General features: G+C 41.9%; 1 protein-coding gene across 1 annotated transcript in view; it reads left to right on the top strand.

Moving 5' to 3' along the window:
* The first annotated feature begins 16,933 nt into the window (after positions 1-16,933).
* Positions 16,934-20,212, top strand: part of MAD2L1 (mitotic arrest deficient 2 like 1) — a 12,466-nt gene continuing 9,187 nt past the window's right edge. Inside the window, exons 1-2 of the mRNA XM_004716483.3 lie at positions 16,934-17,014; positions 17,944-18,090. Of these exons, the coding sequence (XP_004716540.1) occupies positions 16,942-17,014; positions 17,944-18,090 (220 nt within the window). The 5' untranslated portion in view covers positions 16,934-16,941. The remainder of the gene's footprint in view (positions 17,015-17,943; positions 18,091-20,212) is intronic.

Genomic DNA, 20,212 nt, shown 5'->3' with positions numbered 1-20,212 from the left:
TTACCTAGATAGACATGCAGAGGCAATAATAAGCACAAAAGCAAGACAGAGCAAAACAAAACAATAAGAAGTTTTCATAACTCTACCCTCTGTATGCTTGAACACATTTAAGGATATACTTGCAGCAAAGGTAAATACACATGTAGAAATATCCTCTGTCATATACATGTGTACAGATGTGTGTGTGTGTATGCAAACTTTCATTCTCCCTTATGCAACCCTTTAGCCTGCATGTCTACTAATGTGCCTACTTATAGATCACCGTGATGGCAGGGTGGTGTACGTAAGAGCACTTCCCTCTGTTGCTTTAACATTTTCTGCTCTACCAGTCTCCTCTTGCCTTCATAATTACTTTTGCCAACCTACTTCTTATTGTATAAGTTAAATCAAGTTGTGTTTATCTTCATATGGAAGTTCTATAACTTTATTATTCCCTATTTTTATTTTGTAATTGTCTTTGTCACGATTTGCTATCTCTGGTTCTCTATTTTCAATCTTTTAGGTTTATTTTACTTTCAACACTTCATCTAGATTGACTTCTGAGTGTATTATTATGTACCTTAATCTCAGGATTTTGTCTGCTATTGATAATTTTCTGTCCAAAGATATCCTTTTAGCATTTATCATAAGGTTGGTCTGGTGTTTATAAATACCTTTGATTTCTGTTTATCTGGAAATGCCCTAATTCTGCCACTGTATTTGAGGGACATTTTTGCTGGATATAAGATTCTTGGTTGGCAAGAATCTCCTCCCCACCCCCACCACCACTACCCCAAGGTTTTATGTAGGTCACCATATTGCCTTCTTGCTCCTATGCTTTCTGCTGAGAAATCAGAGCTTAGTCTTATTGTTTCTCCTTTATAGGTAAACTCTCCACCCCCACCCCAAGATACCCTAAGGATTCTTTGCTTGTCTTCAAATTTATAAAGTTAGATAATGATACACTGTGGTGATTCTCTTTCATAATCTATTCTGTTTGGGGTCTATTGGGGTTCTTGAGTCCATATCTTCTCAACTTTTATTCCACAGCTCTTTAACAATTTTCTCTATGATTTTTGGGTCCTTTCCTGTTCTGGAATCCCAACCACACCTAAGTTATTACTCTTGAAGGTATTCCCCATCATTCTTAAGTTTTCTTTGAATTTTTTTTCTTTCTGATTGATTTTATAACAGATTAATATTAAGGGATTTATGTTCCAGTACATTAATTGTTCATTCCACAGATTTGATTTGACTCCTTTACCTTATCTATGTATCTAGTTCTAAAATATTAGTATGAATCTTTTGAATTGATATTTGTTGCTTTTGCAATTTTGAATTTTTCGTTTGTCCTTGTTTAGTTTATCAGTCTATTCTTTGCTCTTGTCTACCATTTTCTCCATCTTCCTCTTAATTCATTGAAATAGTCTGAATATTATTATTTTGGACTCTTCATTGAGAAAATACAATGGCATTTCTTTCTCAAAAAGGGGTTTGGGCTCTATTTTGGTCATTTATTTGAGCCATTCTATATACCTTTTTAACGTGAATTGAAATTGTCTGTTGACTTCAAAACATTGTGACATTCATATATTTCATTCAACTAATGATTATCCATTGGTGTATTCTTAAGTACTCTGCAACCGTCTGCTGGTAAATTTGATAGAGATTGTGTATGTACATAGCTCTCTGTTCAATGCTTATGCAACATAGTTGAGGCAAGTTTAACTGGTGTTGGCTGTTGTCTATCAATGAACAAGTGGCTCAGAAGTAAGTAGTTGTCCTTACCCAGTCAGTAGGGTGGAAGTGGGTATAGAGGGACATAGTTTGGGACCAAAAAATGAATGGAAAAGAGAGACAAAACCAAAAACTAACAACAGCAAAATAGAAAAAATTATAAAGAACAAAAGGAAAGCAGGCAAACACCAACAAGAATATACTTTAATAATTAAAAAGAAAACAAAGGAAACAAAAATGATTAAAAGAGAAGAGACATGCCCTCCCCCCACTATCATGAACCCAGTTCTATCTTAAAAATCTGGCTAGACAGAGCATGTACACTGGTAAAGTTAAGAACTCTCAACACACAGAATCCAGGACAAATAAACCCCTAAGGGCCAATAATGCAAGTAAAGATACCATGAGGGTAGGGGGAAGGTGTGGGGAGAAGGGGCAGAAAGGGGGAACCAATTGCAATAATCGATGTACAACTCTCCCCCCACCCTCCTCAGGGGGAGAAAAACAAAATACAAAAAAAGGAAGAGAAAAATAACATAAATCTATGGAAGGGGAAACATAAAGAGGATAGTAAAGGATAAAAATAAGAGAAAAGAAAGGAAAGGGAAAAGAAACAGAAAATAAAGCAAAGATAAAAGCAAAGAAAGAAAAGATAAAAAACAAGGGAAGCGAGATAAACAAAAAGAAAAGAAAACATTTAAGGTAGTGGCAGGACCCAGAGAAGAGAAAACTTTGGTGCCAGGTACCCGGTTTGGGTCAGTGTCCTCTGCCAGCCATGGGGTAATTAATGGTGAGAGGCAAGCGGGTGAGATGTACACTTCCAGATGGAGTTCCTGCTGGCCCAGGGGGTGTCTTGGATCAGATGGCCTGATCTGGAAGTAGGTCAAACAGTGGTTTGTCAGGGTGTTTGTTCTTAGAAGGGATTCTTTCAGGCCCAGAAGACACAGGGCAGCTGGTTATGGAAGGAGTTACTGCCCACCCAGAGGTGGCCAAGGACCTGGCACGGTGCACACTGCTGCTTGTATGATGAGGCAGATTTCATTCACCTCAAACAGGATGGCAGTGCACCAGGAGCCTGAGCCACGAGGCTCTGACCTTAGGTGGAGCATGGGCTACGTGTATCAGGTGGGGTTTGTCACCAGCTGCTAGGTGGGTAGGGGTTGGGACTGGGCATGCTTCTGGTTGCCCGTATGGTGTTGGGAACAAGGAAGAATCCCACCTTTCTTGTTGCCCACCGCTCATGTGCCAAAGCACGGTTACAAAAATTCAAGATGGCCATGCCACATTAGGCCAGCCAAAAATTCCACACCCAATAGGACTCTTGATGCTTTTGTTCAGCGTCTTCTCCTAACCACTTCTCTATCATTTCTTCTGAATCTCTGATTCCAGGATAATCATCCATATCTATTTCATCTGGTCCCTGGTGTCTTTGTTTTAGAGGGTCTATGTAGTGTGTTTCCGCAGTCTGAGATCTTGCTGGTAATCCTCTTCGTAGCGGTTTGTAAATAGCTTTTATTGCGGCATTTATCATTTTGCACTCTAGCTGCTATTTCGATTGTTTGTCTTCATCGTTGGACAGTACTCCTGGAGGATAATATTGTGTCTTCTTCCTCTTTTTTCCTTCAGTTATCTTCATAGGAAAATAGGGCACAAAGCAGATGCTCAGTAAAAATTTATTGAATAAATGAAGCTATAATGCATAGTGCAGGAAAAAGATGGATCACTCAGTAAAACAAATGCTATTTTAAGTAAAAATATATATATCTTAAATAAATTTTTTTCACCTCTTTAAATATTGTTATATTTCATTTTCTTCCATTGCACAAACTGGCCATTTCAAGCAATTATACATCATTCACAAGTCAATTTATTAGCTTGTTCATTTTTGGCAAATATTTCTTTTTCCAGGTGGGAAAGCCTCAGGCTTGCTCTTAGCCAATGCTAAGCTAAATTTATAAAGATATGTACACTGTAAATAATGGTTTCTTTTAACCAAGGTACTAGTGGGCACCAGGATTTAAAACTTTTGCCTGAAGCAAGCAAGGAATAAGAACAAAATGGAAATATAAAATATTTTCCTATAAAATACTTAGATAAGAATTGGTACACTACTTAATTTGCTTTTAATAAGTATAACTAAACTTAAATTTCTTTTAAAAAAATCATTTTTAGCTGTTCTTAGATCCTGTTTGCTTAATGGAGAGAGTTAACAATCTCATTGCGTGACAAGTTTCTTCCGAGTGTGTATATCACGCTCCCTCCATTTGGGGGGAATCAGTTCGCCTTTATGAAATTTTCTCCAGGGGAGAAGTCAGATGATTTTTCCCTAGGTTCCCACCAAGCAACTTTCTTGGTATCCATTAGAACTCCTCTCTTCTGTTGTCTCGTCAACCCAGCTCCTTGCCTATAATGGCTGAGCGAGGGGTGCACACAGTCCCCAGGCGGCAGTGGGCTGCTCCTTTCTCAGGCTGATGAGTCCTGCTCCTCCTTGTGCACAAACCTTAGTGTTGCTGGTTTCAGTTACAACTTTCTGATTTAAATTTACATAAAATTAACACGTTCCCCTGGGAAGTGACAGTTTTATGGAGACATTTCCTTGACTGATCTCATGCAATCAAAAAAAAAGAAAGGAAGAAAGAAATCCACGGGGCATTCATTTACACTTGTAAAAGTGGTAGGCTGTGGTTCTGTGCCATTTTAATTTGCACTGCTCCTGATCTTGCCATCACTAATTAAAAAGGGAATTTAGGGTAATATAAACAAGGTTCTTTGGGCTAGACTAGAAGCACTTTTTTTTCCCCTCGGGAGTCTAAAGAAGGAATGACTAGGTAGTCTCTGGGTCAAAAGATAGCATGTTCTTTATGGTGAGGGTGGCATGGGGTCTCATAACCTATTCAGTTTGACAGTTTCTTCTTTTGTGAAATTTTCTTCTAGTTTAGCCTTTCTTATCTCTCATTGTTCTTCACTGCTCTTTTAGTTTATGTTCTAAGAGCAAAGAGACCCTACATTCACATCTAATCTATTGAGACACATTTATGAACTGTTAAAGAGGACACAGAATAAAGGCATGCCACCTGGATGAGGTAGGCCGTCAGCACAAGGCCATAAAGCTGTCCAAGGTTTCACAGAAAGTCAGCCACTGACACAGGATGCGGGGGACAAAGGAAACTGTCACCAAGTCATGATCAGAAGATCAGCTCTTCATAGTTGCAAATGGAAAGGGACCACGATTGGGAGACATACATTACTGTAGAGTAGAAAAATTTTCAAATTGGTCCAGCATCCTCTGACCATGGGCTTATGAATCATGACTATGGGATTTATCCTAATTTCGATCAATGGTACATCCAGGCAGCTCCCTGAGGAATAGGCTGCCCCTTCCTGGGCTGGCTAGAGTGCTGGCAGTAATCCACTTTCAAACACACTCTGCCTGAGGGCAAATATTTTTACATTGTTGATCCATCAGCAGAAAGAACGCATGGAGGGTGAATCTGCATGTTGACTGAAAAATGGATTTAGGGTTTCCGCTACAAACACAGCCCTCCACAAACCTAGTGTTCAGAATTTAAGCTTTAATATATTCAACACAGTCAAGAAATCTTTAAAGCAAATCACACGGGAAGATATATAAGCTGATTTGAGATTGGAGAATTTCATGCACATTCTTTTTGGTCATTCATCCTTGAATAAATCTAGACAGCAATTTCTGAGTGTTGTTCAGTCAGATAGAAATGAATATTGGGGAGTGTGACCACAGAAAAATAAAAACTGACTATCGTTGAGTCAATTCTGGCTCAAAGTGACTCTATAGGACAGGGTGGAACTGTCCCTGTGGTTTCTGAGACTGTCAGCCGTTACAACAGTGGAAAGCCTCCTCTTTCTCCTGAAGAGCAGCTCATGGTTTTCAACCGCTGACCTTAAATAAAACAGCCCAACTCGGATCCCACTATGCCACCCGGTGACTACAGAGACCTTGTAAATTCTTAATGCCTTTTTTAATCAACCGATTACCATTGGCCAATACTGCGTAACCTATATCTGATTGGGTATCGGCTATCCTTTGTGTGGCCGATTCTTGAATGACTGGGACCCAACTCTGTGGAAAGGGAGTGGCAAGGTCACCACCGCCTGGTATGCTCACTGTGGTGACCACCTGGGCCCAGGTGTGGAGGGGAAGTTGGAGAAAGCAGCCATGAAAAGACATGGAGTTGAGTATCGTCTATTGACCCTCATTCACCTGGTCCACAGAGGCGAGAGATCAGACAGGAGAAGAAAGGTTTGCCGGCCTGAAATGTAAAGAGTTGTCCGGATTTCAAGCCTAATGGTATGACCTAGCTCAGAGATTGGCAAACTTTTGAGATGCTGTGTGTGTCACCCACAGCAATTTAGTAATTATTCAAGAAGCATAAATGTGTACTTACAAATAAGGAACGTTTAAAGTAACATTTAAAAATGAAACTAGGATAGTTTTATTTCCATTCCAATTTTATTTCAGAGCCACATACTTGTACATGCCCAAAGAGCCTCATATGGTTCAAGAGCTGAAGTGTGCCCATCTCTGACCTAGCCCATGGGGTCTAGGGCTGGTGAGAATGTATGAAGGGGTCAGCTAGTCTTAGGTTCAGGGAAGTGTGTGTGAATTCCCAAATTTGACCTCTATCTCTCTCTCTCTCTCAACTGTCATGCCGACTCATAGTGACCTATGGGAGAGAGTAGAACCGGCCCTGTAAGATCCTGGGACTCTACCATTCTATGGAGGTAGAAAGCCCTGCCTTTCTCCTGCAGTGGTCGTGGTTTGGAATTTCAGATCTTGCAGTCCAGCAGGTAACCACGACACCACCAAGGCTCCTGCTGGTTTTTAGGTTACTCTCTTCTTTTGTTGAGCAGAGACTGGTCAGCCACAAGGTTCAAAGAATAAAATATTGGCTAAAACGATTACCTAGGATGTTTTTCTTTTGTGTTCAGACACATTAATAGACACAAGGAGTTGATGATAAATTTAACCAGTATTATTTTCGTAGCAGAAACCAGAGTTCGTTTTTCTAGATGTTCTAAGTACTATGTATAGAGCTTGACTAATTTGCAAGATAATTGCATGTGCTTACATACTAAAATTTTAATTCTAGAGATTAGTGAATAGGGACAACTTTATCATGTTCTGGTAACCCCAAGATCTGAGGCCTATTTCTTCATTTAATAGGACAGTACTCTTGCATATCCTTGACATGGCAGCACTGTATTCTCTGAAGAACTTACTCCATCTCAAGTAGCAGCAAAAAAATTTTTGTAAAGAAAACTACTAACCCCACTCCCCATAATGAAACATGACTGCTCATGACAAGGACAGGGAAAGACACCTGATGGATCTAACTCTTGAGTCACCACACACTAGAAATGAGGCTGGAGGCCATGACCCTGACCAGCCAGGACCTTCCAAGTGAGCACATAGTTGGGTCCCAGCCAACCAGGGACCATCACTTGAGTCCCAGCCAACCCAGGACAACTGCTGTTTGGGGGGGGAAAGAAACAAAAACCATCCTTGAGCTCAACAACCCCTGCCAGACAAAAAGGGCCTGCCAGCTCTCCTCTGAGTCTCACAACTGCAGACCCGCTGGGTGTCTGTCCCCAGTGTCTATGCTGTGCTACCTCCTCCTACCAGTTTGTTCATCTCTGCGTTGTTGCCTTTCGAGAAGGGGGCAGCACCTAGATCCGCCCACAAAAGAGGTCACCGTACCCTATTATTTGCACGACCAGGAGCACATAAAAGAAGGATGACGGTTCTGTAGCATGAACCCACATTTCATCCCAAAGCATTCCATATATATGAATATCTTTGAAAACATGAAGTTAATTTTCCCTTCATTACATCTTCCAGTGTCTTATAAGATTAGGTGTCCCAAACTTCTGTAAAGGGACCAATAAGAAACAAAAGTGTCCTTTATAGGTCACAAGGTCTCTGTTGATAGTCTATAGGGAGAGGCATATTTTGCCCACCCATGAAATGCTTAAATAAAAATGTTTAACTCAAACTGAAGCGCATACGTAGCATGAATTTGTTAAAGGCATTATTTCACATGTAGACAGTGCCATCTTCTGGCAGTAGGAACTATTTGTATATTAACAGAACCAAACCAAACCAAACTCACTGGCCTGGAGTCTATGCTGAATCGTAGTGAGCCCCTGTGGCTTTCCAAGACCATGCTTTCCAAGACCATTAACTGTTTATGGGAGTAGAAACCCTAGCCTTTCTCCCTTGGAGCTGCTGCTGGTTTTGAACTGCCATCCATGCAGATCTCAGTCCAACGCATAACCACTCCACCACCAGGGCTCCTGTAGACTCCATACTTTCAGTTTCTTGACAGGTTAGGTGCCAAGGTTATTGTGTGCCAAAAAGAAAAAAAGAAACGTCTAAAATTATGTAATATTTTTTTCAAAGTAAACTTTGACAAAGAACATGTTTTTGTATATTTTTAAATAGATAACATTTTTAAAGAGACTAAGTCAGGACCCTAGAACCTAGATCTCTTTCTTTCACGAACTAAATGTTGAATCACAGACAAATTATACAGCCTTTGGGACCTGCATTTCCTCATCTATAAGATTGTTCAACTACCTTTTCATGTGCTGCTTTTCATTCGCAAATTCCAGTTGATATTTTCAAATTGTTTAAACATGTCTAGCTAGGTCTTTAGTAGCCTGGTGACTAAAGCGGCCCTGGTGGTGTGGTGAGTTGGGTGTCAGGCTGCTACCTACAAAGTCCCCTATTTAAATTCACCAACCATTCTGCTGGGGAAGGAGGAAGCTGTCTGCTCCTGGAATGTCTGCAGTCCTCCTCTAAAGGGTTGCTATGAATCCGAAACAACTGTATGACAGTAAGTTTGGTTTGGGGATTTGTTTTGGTTTGTTGTTGGTTTTCTTTGCTTGTCTGATTTTTAACTACCTACGTTGAATACAGACTTGTTTTTGACCCTGTTTTCATAGTTATGTTTCATTAATATAAGTTTGTTTTGTTACATGCTTGGCTTGAATTTCTTCAGGAACATATATATATATTAGATTTTTTTGAGTGGTTCTTAGCTTTGCACAAGAAAGAATTCTCATCAAAGCCTGAGTCCTGATCCAAGTGGGTATTTATAAAGGACAAAAGACATTTCAGGTTTCACAGTCACAGAATACAGGCAACCTCATGGGACTGCACACCCACACGTGGTGACCTGAGGCCAGAGAGTCCCTGCACAGCCAAGCAGGCACAGGAGCCAGGTCCCACTGGAGAGGGTAGAAGGCTTCAAAGAGAAGGGGCTTGCTATCCTACCGCTAAGGTATTTAAAGCCTCTGGCTGGGGAATGCTGGTTAGTGGTATTGGTCAACCCCATTGGCTGACACAAGCCTACCTGGGTGGGGTCATGAGCCTGGGTCTAGTTTGGGCCACCCAGGTGGGACTTTTGGTGGGGGCGGAGCTCTGATTTGGACCATGCCCAGTTAAAGTCTTATGGGTGGCTAAGGCTCGCCTGAGTCTCTTCCAAACCCCCTGTAAGGGGCCTTGTGCAGGCATGGGAAGGGACAACATCCTCCATTCTGCTACTTAACACACACACACATCCTTTTCCAAATAGCCACCCTCTAAACGATACCCAGTAGAAAAAGCCCACTAAATTGTGAGTAAAAATGAACTCAGGTAGCTGTAAACAAATTAGAAAAAAAATTCTGTGAAGGTTATCTGCGTGTTTTGTTGTTGTTGTTGTTGGGGGCTGTCAAGTAGGTTCTGACTCGTAGCACCCCTACGTACAGCAGAATAAAACACCGTCCAGTCTGGTGCCCTCCTCACACTTGTTCTGATGTTGGGGGAGCTCATGGTTGCAGCCCTTGTGCTAATCCACCTGTCAAGGCTCTTCCTCCTTTTCAACGGCCCTCTACCTTACCAACCTGATATCCTTTGGTGAAGTCTCACCATCCTTGCTTCTAAGGAGCATTCTGGCTGTACTTTTTCCAAAACCAATTTGCTAGTTCTTCTGGCTAGTTTCACTGCCTTCACCACACACCATAAATCAAATGCATCGATTCTTCTTCAGCCTTCCTTATTCAATGTCCAACTTTTACATGCATATGTGGTGATTGAAAATACCATCGCTTGGGTCAGACTCTCCTTAGACCTGAAAGTAACATCCTTGTTCTTCAATACTGGAAAGAGATACCTGGTGCAATGGGTTGTTTTAGTTAAAATGTATTCTATGTCAAACTGAGCATCCAAAAGTTAATGGGGTATATGCGTTCTTTCCATCTGCTGCAGTTGAGTTTGAAGTAAAGCCCAGTTTACTTAGCGGAGTTTCCACATCAGCTCCTTCTGGTGTGGACGATGGAGAACGCTGTGGGCCTTGAACGGATGGAGTCTCAAGTCTATAGCACAAGACCTGAGTCACCAAGAGATGGGAAGAAACTAGGTCAAAAGTGGCCATTTAGAATCAAACTATGGGTTTATTGTCCCCTTGGATGCTATAAAAATATTAAGCAGGTTTTTTTTCTTTTTCTTTTTTCCCCAGTGGGAGGTTGCTCCACCCAGTTTCCCCACCAGGAGACGTGTAATCCCCTTCTCTAAGATATGGATGCCCCTCCCACTGTCGCCCACCTCCACTCCCATATTGACTTGAGTTTCCAGTCAGGTGCAATTATCAGTCTAGTAAGACTGTCTGTTGACTTGGAAGCAACTTCACCCTCTCCCTGAATTTGAGAAATGAACCCCAGTTGAAGTGAGGTCTCCTTTATCGAAGTGGCTTTTAAGATGTGGACATAAAGGAGGTACTATATGGTTCATGGGCACTACGTAGGCTCTCCACTTCATTGCTTGGGAAAATGGATTAGAAGAGTATATGATGCTTGCCTTGTCTCGTTATTTATACTTACAGTAGTGGACTCAGATAATAGTTGTCCTTTTGTGACTGAATAACCTCACTCAGCACGAATGTTTCTAGGTCCATCCACATCAGGAGGCATTTCATGGTTTCATCTGTGTTTCAGGGATGCATAGTATTCCACTGTGTGTATGTGCCAGAGTTTCTTTATCAATTCTTTGACAGATAAGGAGCCTTTGGTGGTATAGTGGCTATGCAATAGGCTCCTAACTGCAAGGTCAGCAGTTCAAAATCACCAGCTTCTCAGTGGGAGAAAGACAGGGCTTTCTACTCCCATAAAGAATTGCAGTCTTGAAAACTCATAGGGGTAGCTCTACTCTGTCCTTACAGGGTTGCTATGAGTTGGTTTTGACTGGATGGCAGTCAAGGAGAGTTACTTCTGCTGATGGACAGTTGGACAGGTTCCAGTTTCTTGCGATTGTGAACTGTGCTGCAATGGACATGGGAAAGCATATGTCTGTTCTTGTTCTGTGTCTAATTTCTTTGGAGGATATGCCCAGCAGAGGTATTGCTGGGTTGCATGGTATGTATATGCCCAGTTGTTTTAGGTAGCACCCTATCACTTTCCACAATGGTTGCATATACTTACAAGCCCACCAGCAGTTTATAAGAATTCCACTTTCTCTGCACCCACTCCCGCATTCGTTGTTCTCTGTTTGCTTATTTCATTTGGACTCGTTGTGAATGTAAGGTGATATTATATCATGGTTTTGATTTGCATCTCCCAAATGACTAGTGACCATAAACGTACTTCCTTGGATCTAAGACTGGACCACTCTAGTGTGAGAGGCAGATGATTGATATCTCAAGGTTATGGAATGAACAGTCATGGGGCTTTAGTTAGATCTTTTACTTTGAGGGAGGCCAATGAATGGTGGCCTAGCACTACCATATATTTACTATTTTAATACTCTCTTTGATTTCTTATGGCATTCTTTAGTCTGGTAGACTTGGTTCTGTCTTTGTGAATGAAAGTTATTGAAAGTTTGCCCTATCATCAACACCCATTTTTCATGTAAATAGTGTCCCATCACTTTAGAGTTTAATCACTCGAAGTCAACAATTCATATATTGCATTCAGAAGCTGGCTTATACTTCTATAACAATGTTCAACTTCTATACCACCCACTGAATCAATGTCACTATCAATATAATTACCTTGTGCCCTAGGAGGATGCTTTATAATGTTCTCTATCATAAAATAATTTTGTCTCTAAAGTGAATCAGAGACATATATATACTATAGATATATGAATGTATTCTGAGCTTGCACATATTTCTAACCCAAATCTAAGAACTATTAGCTCTTATGGATAACCCTACTCAATATACTCAATACTTGCTCTCGGGAAGAGATCACTGAACATATGGGCACTACAGCAAAATGTGGTGAAGAAACCAGATGGTGCCCAGCTATCAGAAATAACAGGCTAGGATCTTAAAGGCATGTCTTCAAACAAGCTGTCATCTATCAACTGAGTTCACATGGAATAACTACACCAGCCTGTGTGATCTCAGAATTATAAATCCAAATCCAAAGGAACTGATGGAATCAGAGGTTAAACTATGAACATACAGTTTCCAGAAGGCTGTGGATGACAGTGGAGGCACAAAACCCCTTTGCATCATCCCCACATGGATTAAGCCACCAGTGAATTCCCTCTGACCAAAGTCCAAGGATGTGAACAGCTTTGCTATCAGACAAAGGCCTTTGTGAAGTCGATTATGGAAGCTACCATTGCTGTTGTTAGGTACCATCGAGTGACCCTATGCAAAACAGAACAAAGCACTGTCTGGTCCTGTACCATTTTCACAATGGTTGCTACTCTAGAGCCCACTGCTGCAGCCTGCAGCCACTGTGTCAATCCATCTCCCAAAGGGGCTTCTCTCTTTCGCTGCCCCTCTTTATCAACTATGATGCCCCTTTTCCTGGGGCTTGTCTCTACTGACAACATTTCCAAAATACGTAGCACAAAGTCTCCCTATACTGGACTTTCAGGAGCACTGTGGCCATACTTCTTACAAGACAGGTGTATTTGTCCTTTTGGCAGTCCATGGTACATTCAACATTTTTCACCAGCACCACAATTAAAACGGATTGATTTTTTTTTTTGTTTTCTTTATCCAGTGTTCAACTTTTACATGCATATGAGGGTATTGAAAATACTATGGCTTAGATCGAATACACCTTAGTCCTCAAAGTAATATCCTTGCTATTTAACATATTAAGAGGTCTTTTGCAGCAGATTTTCATATAATCCAACTTCTCTGATTCATTCTGCATACAGATTGAACAAGGATGGTGAGAGGATACAATTCTGGTGCACACCTTTCTGATTTTAAACCATGCAGTACTCCCTTATTCTGTTCCCATAACTGCCTCTTGATCCTTGTATAAGTTCTGTATGAACACAATGAAGTGTTCTGGAATTCTAATTCTTCTCAAGGCTATCCATAGTTTGTTATGGTCTACATAGTAGAATGCCTTGGGATAGTCAAGAAAACACAAGTAAATATCTTTCTGGTATGCTCTGCATTCAGTCAAGATCCATTTTACATCAGCAATAGCATCCTTTGTTCCACATCTTCTTCTGAACCCAGCCTGAATCTCTGGCAGCTCCTTGTCGATATACTTCTACAACCATTGATGGATAATCTTCATCAAGAAATGTACTTGCATGTAAAATCCTTGATATTGTTCCATATTTGAGTGTTCTGTTGGGTCACCTTCTTTGGAATAGGCACAAATATGGATCTCTTCCCGTCAGCGGCCAAGTAGCGGCTTGGCTTATGCTTTCAGTGCAGCTGGAATGTCGTCCTTCAGTACCATTGAGTTTTGCTCATGTTCTTGAACAAGAATGGATTGTGGACTAGTCTTCATCACCACTGGTTCTGGCTCATATGCTATGAGCAAGAGTGGGATGTCTTCTAGCTCTTTTTGGTACAGTGACTCTGTGTATTCTTTCTAACTTCTTTTGTTGTTGTCTACATTATTCAATATTTGGCCTATAGAATCTTTCAAGATTGCAATCTAGTCTTGAATTTTTAAAAATTCTTTCACTTTGATATGCTGAGCATGTTGTTTCTATTTGGTTTTCTAATTTTAGTGCTGTACACATTTCATTATAATGTTCATGACCATATTTTACTTTGTCTTCTCAAGCTTCCCTTTGAAATTGAAATTTTTTGTTCAGTTCTTTGACTTCAACATTTCTTCCATTTGCCTTAGCTATTCTTCAATTAAGAGCAGGTTTCAGAGTGTCTTCTGACATGTACTTTGATCTTTTCTTTATTTTGTCTTTTTAATGACCTTTGGCTTTCTTCATGAATGATGGTCTTGATGTTATCTCACAGTTTATCAGGTCTTCTGTCATTAGTGGTCAATGAAGCAAATCTGTTCATGGGATGATCTTGAAATTCAGGTGGGATTGACTCAAGGTCATATTTTGGCTCTAATGGACTTGTTTTAATTTTTTTTTCCAGCTTCAACCTAAATTTACATATGAGCAATTGATCATCTGTTGCAGTCAGCCCTGGGTCGGGTTTTAGCTGCGGAATCTAGGAAGTCATCAAAAATGAAATGGCACTCATAAAGCTCGATGTCCTAGACATTAGGGAGCTGAAATGGACTGTTATTGGCTTTTGTGAATCAGAAAATCACATGGTTTACTCTCCTGGGAATGATAGCAGGTGCAGGTGCATTAAAATGTAGTATCATTTGATCTTCCTTCTGATGCATTTTAAAGTTGTTTCAATTTTTAATAGTTTCTGCTTTCTTTTCAATCAAGGTTTCAACTGTTTTGCCTCGTCACGGTTGTTTGTTTGTTTGCTTGTTTCCTCTTTGTGTTTTATATGATTTTCTGTATATGAAATCTAGGAAATGTTAATCTATAGGGATGGTAACCGGATTAATAAATTTACCTAGAGCCATGGGAGGGGATGTTGGGTTAAATGGGGAGCTAAAAACAATGAGTATGAGAAGAAAATGGTCTGAGATTGATTGTGGTGAAGATTGTACACTGCTTTTTAATATGACTGAATGATTAAGTTGTATGATAGGTGAAGTATATGCCAATAAAACTATTTTTTTAAGTTAATGGAGAAGTACCTGCAAAGTTTCTACAACCCTGGTTTTGTGGTGATAACTAGCAGTAACAGAGTCACAGAGTTTGGGCAGCTCTTTTTACCTCCTGCATACGTTAGCACTACCTGCATGGCAGCCAGCAGGGCTTCTGAGAGTACTCCGAGCACCTGCATCCAATAATTCGGTGCTGGTTGAACATGCCATCTCCTAAGACCCCATACTCCACACCACCATTACACAGCAGAAATATAACACATGTGACATTGACATTGCCATTGATATGTTCTATTTGGGCTGCTAACTGTACCGTGGTTGAAACCCACCAGAGGCTTCTCTAGAGAAACATGAGGCTATCTGCTCTCATAAAGGTTTATAACTTCAGAAACACTAGATGGAGTTGTTATGTGTCAAATCAGCCTATCATCTATTATACCCATGGCTTGCTCTTCAAAGTGATTGAAATGTAGTATCTCATGAGAATAGCGCAATTGTATACTAGCTCCTTCAATTAGTGCTCTCTGCCTTCACACGGGTACACTTATATAAATAATCCGTATAGCACTGTGCGGAAGCTGTTATTATGATGAGGTATTACTTTCAGGACTAGGTCAAGAGTATATGAAAGAATCTGACCTGAAAATATCCCCTGATCTCATGTTAACTTTTAAAAGATGGCTGGAATTCCATGAAGTCAAAGTTTGGAAGCGTGGCCTTCAGTGAATGGCTAGCAAGACAAAAGGGACCGTCCCTCAGAGCTACAACCCAAAGAAAGCGAATTCTGCCCACAGCTCTGAGGCCTGGCAGAAAGCTCCACACCTCAGATGACAACTACAGTGAACCCTCGTTTATTGCGGTTAATCGGTTCAAGACCCTACCGTGATAAATGAAATTCCGCGAAGTAGGATTCCTTATTTGTAAATCAAATATTTTCGTAGTTAGAGCATAGAGGACATGAAAAACACCCTTTAGTCACCATTACACTCGTATTACCCAATTTATTAAATGAAAAAGGGAAAATACAGTAAAACATTTTGGATGTTACAATGATCATTTATTATTTATTATATTATTTATGGCATCAAGCGTGTACAGTATGAGCCAATCAGTGGCAGTAATGACAGAGCATGCGCTGTTACGCAAAAACCGCGATAGAGTGAAGCTGCTGAAGTCGAAGCGCGAAGTGGCGAGGGTTCACTGTATTTAGCACACACTATGATTTCCACCTTATGTGTCACGCTTTCTGATCAACAAAATGGGGTGGGAGTAGGGGGAATGGGTTGGTTTTTTTTTTAAATCACTAAATTTAGGGTCATTGTCTATGCCCTGGTAAGAAATTATTATGAATACTAAGAATTTCTCATATAATCAAATACTATTCACATAAACACTAATTTTGCAATGTGTCCAGAATACTTCTCATAAAAGCTGACATCAAAGCCATCGAGTTAGAGAGTCAAAATTCACGTTAACCACGGATGGGCCCTTTTGATGATGTGACTTCTTTCCTGACTAGCCACCCAAGGATGAGAAGATGTACCAGAGTACGGTAGGCATGCAGTCCCCCAGGCTCCGATGCCCTGCTTTGCAAGGGCCCCTGAACTCAGAGGAAAAGTGCTCATGGAAGAGAAAAGTGCATGCGGCCTGTTCCTTTAATCCCTAAACGGATTTCTCGGAAAGACAAAAACCAGTGTAAAAACAAAACCACGAGAGCATTATCAGGCCATTGAAGGCCTGCGCACGCAGTTACTTTTGACCACTAGGGGGCAACATAACCAGGTACGATGATTACTGGGGCGCCACTTTAGCAGGCTACGGTCGCATCCACTTGAAAATAGCTTTGGAACTCAAAGTATACTCCTTGTGTGTTCAGCCCACAGGCATAATTAGCGGCACAAAATTTTGGATAGTCCATCTTGTCCGTTCTGCCCACTGCCGACCTCAATCTGAAAGCACCTCCCCAAAAGCACAGCACCACACGCGTCCCGACCTGGAATAGAAAAGGCCGGTCCCCCAACGTCCCCGGCATGGATTACCCGGCGGGGGCGGAGTCGGGAGAGGGGGCGGGCCTGACGCCACTGCGTGGGGCGGTACCAAGCGGCTCGTCGCGCCTGCGCGAAGGGCCTGACGTCGGGCAGCGACGTTACTTTTGAAACGAGTGGCGGGGAACTGCTGCTGGAGCCGCCCCTCTTCGTAGTTACCGGGCGCAAGCGCCTACCTTTGTCTGTGGGCCCGGCCATGGCGCTGCAGCTCACCCGGGAGCAAGGCATCACCCTCCGCGGGAGCGCTGAGATCGTCGCCGAGTTCTTCTGTGAGTCCGCCGCGCAGGCTCGGCTTGCGGAGCACCCAACGGGCGCAGGCCGTCCCCGAGGCCCCGCGGCGCGGCGCGGCCTCGGCGGGGATGCGGGCTGGACCGGAACGGCCTGAATCCAAGCCCGCCCCGCCCCGCGCCGTCGGCGGGACCGGGGGCTCCCGGGAGAGGCGCGCGCACGCGCCGCATGGCGGGCCGGCGCCCGCGGAGCTGTGCGGGCCCCGGGTGCCGAGCGGCCGCTTCCCCAGGAGCACTTCCGTGGTGTGGATCCCCACCCCGCCGGGACCGGGGTGCCCCTCGGCATGTTTTCGTAACCAGCCCCGGGCCCTCCGAGGCGGGCGACACACGCCAGGCCAGCTGCACCCACAACTTCTAATAGAGCCTGAAGGACAAAAAGCTAGTCTGAGCTTGGTTTGACATCTAACCCTGACCCTGCCGTACTATGGATAACCTGTGGCGGGGGTAGGTTACTGCATTGGGGTGTTTTGAGTTTTCTTTTGTTCTGTAAAGGCATATATGGCTTGCTTTCACCTAGAAACAAGGTTTGGTGGCCGTGTCGTGTCCTTTGAACAGCTATGTTGAGAGAACCCCCGGTGGCGTTGTCGATTACTAGCCGAAAAGTCTAGCAGTTCAAAAGCACCAGCCTCTCCTCAGGAGAAGATGGGGCTTTCTTTCCACTATCGTCAAACGTTACAATTTAGGAAACACGTAGGGGCGTTTCTGCCTTATCAAACAGGGTCACCAAGGTCGACACAGTCAGTTTGTGTTTGGTTACTGGTTACGCAGCTTTTAATTTGCAGCACAAACGCCTGTGCTTAGGCATTTACAGTTTTAGAGCATAAATAAAGCCATAGCCACAGCTAGATATGTTTTTGTTGTCTAAAATCGGAATGATAATAACTTTTGTTCAACCTTTCTTTTGCTTTCAGCATTTGGCATTAACAGCATTTTATATCAGCGTGGCATATATCCATCTGAAACATTTACTCGAGTACAAAAATATGGACTCACTTTGCTTGTGACTACTGATCCTGAGCTCATAAAATACCTGAATAATGTGGTGGACCAGCTGAAAGGTATTTGGTTATTGAAGGCAACTTGAGTTTTGCATTACATTTCCTGCCATTAATATCTATGTGAGTAGATTCTCAAGCAATGGTGGGTTTCTCTAGACTTGAGTTTCCCCACTTCAGAGAACTCTTGCTTTAGTAGTTTAATGCTATCAGAATAGCAAAATGAGGTCATTGGAGGGCTGGGGGAGGCTTTTATAGTCTCCGATACAAGCTAGCAAGAAGCACACCAGTAGGAGCAGCCTCCCTCTTCCAAAGTTGCTTTTAAAGGTGAGAGTAAGGGCTAACTCTCCTTAGTCATTCATAGAGCTATACCAAGGTCAGTTGGCTTGGAACCCTCTAGGGATCTTTAGATTTGTACCTTCATCTTAGTTAGATGGAGAAGTAAGTTTTGCCTAAGCCACAGGTCTATTTTGAGACCACATAAATGACACTCCACCCTAGGTATATCTGGGCTTTCTCATTTACTGTCTTGGTCCCTGTTTATTTTGATTAAAATGGAGGAATTATTCTTAGAGGCAAACTGTTTAGCTGTTTTAAATCTAATTCTCTCTAGCCTTCTCAGGAACTTTGCCTTATTTCTTCTGCTTGATATTTTACACTTCTGTTTTAATTGAAATTCTTCCCATTGGCATCATCTCTGGTTTTATGAGAAGAAAAATTATCACCTGTTACAAATCCCCTTCAAGTTGCTGTTATATGCCCATATATCCAGCTGGTGGTCGGGTTTTTTTTGTACTGCCTGCCAGGATACACAGAACTTTTCTGGCTTCTGCATGTGCTAAATCAGTTTCAAGATTCCTTTAGGACCCAAATATTGGTCCCTCCTTCCACTATAAAATTTATTTCTGTGTGCTCTGACATGGAAATTTATATCCATTAATATGCAATATTGCACCTGGTGGCTTATTTCTTGAGCTTTCAAAACCACTCGCAGCTCCTTGGGAGAAAGGTGAGGCTTTTTGCTCCCATGAAGAGTTAGTCTAGGTAAACCCAAAGAGGCAGTTTTACTCCATCCAATAGGGTCGTTATGAGTCAGAACTGATGTTGTGAATGTCACACGCTAACCTGCTAACCATGAGGTAAGCGATTCGAATCCACCTGCTGCTCCACAAAAGATGAAGTTGCCTGCTCCCATAAAGATGTACTACACTTGATCTTAGCCAAAAGGCCGAGAAGCGATTCCCATAAAGATTTAAAGTCTCAAGAATCCAAAGGAACACTTATACCTTATATCAACCAATCCTATTGGGTTGATATGAGTCAGAATCAATTCAGTGGAAATGAGTTGGGGTTTTTTTATGTGTATTATTTTGGCTCTCAGGTCAATTTTGAGGCATAGAAGCCCAATAGGATAAAATAGAACTGCTCTGTAAGGTTTCCAAATCTAAGTCCTTGAAGGTGCAGATAATCTTTCCCTTCTGGACCAGCTGCTTATGAATTTGACCGCTTGTGGTTACTTCTGGTGTCCTTTACAAATTTAGATCTAACCTAAATTTCCTAACACCTCACTTAAGTATCGAGAGGCTTTCTCAGTTAATATCCCAGTGACATTGTCCATTCTTTTTCCCAGTGAACATCTCAGACATCCAACCATTAAGTAATTCAGACCAGAAACATGGGAGCTATTTCTGACTGGTTCCTTTTCCTTAGCTCCATGCGTAATGCAGTAAGTTTTAACCATGACATCTCTTTTCTACTCAGTTTCTACCACCATGGCCTCCTACATGCTTTCAGTATCTCAGCTTGCTGGAATACTAATAAATTAATTATTTTGAAACGCACGCCTAATTATATCAGGCCCCGCTTTCAAAATAATGACTTTCCTGGTTCATAGCATCTTCATTTAGGTCACACGGATCTGGTACCTGTTTATTTATCTTTCCAAATTTAATATTGGTCATTCCTGCTTTATTTATAAAGTTACACGGGTCTTTCAGTCCTCTGATCCTGTGCTCTTCTGTTTGAGTAGTTAAGGTGTGTACTTCCGTCCCTTTTTAGCCTATTCATGCTGTCTGATTTTCAGAGGCTTCCCTGGGTGGGTCAATGTTTCCAACTGCTCTTTTTTTTTTTTTAATCATTTTATTAGGGGCTCATACAACTCTTATCACAATCCATACATACATCA

Source organism: Echinops telfairi, unplaced genomic scaffold, assembly GCF_000313985.2.
Source record: "Echinops telfairi isolate 266 unplaced genomic scaffold, ASM31398v2 ScPeMD7_33;HRSCAF=127, whole genome shotgun sequence".
NCBI lineage: Eukaryota > Metazoa > Chordata > Mammalia > Afrosoricida > Tenrecidae > Echinops > Echinops telfairi.
This window is presented reverse-complemented; position numbering and strand designations above follow the sequence as displayed.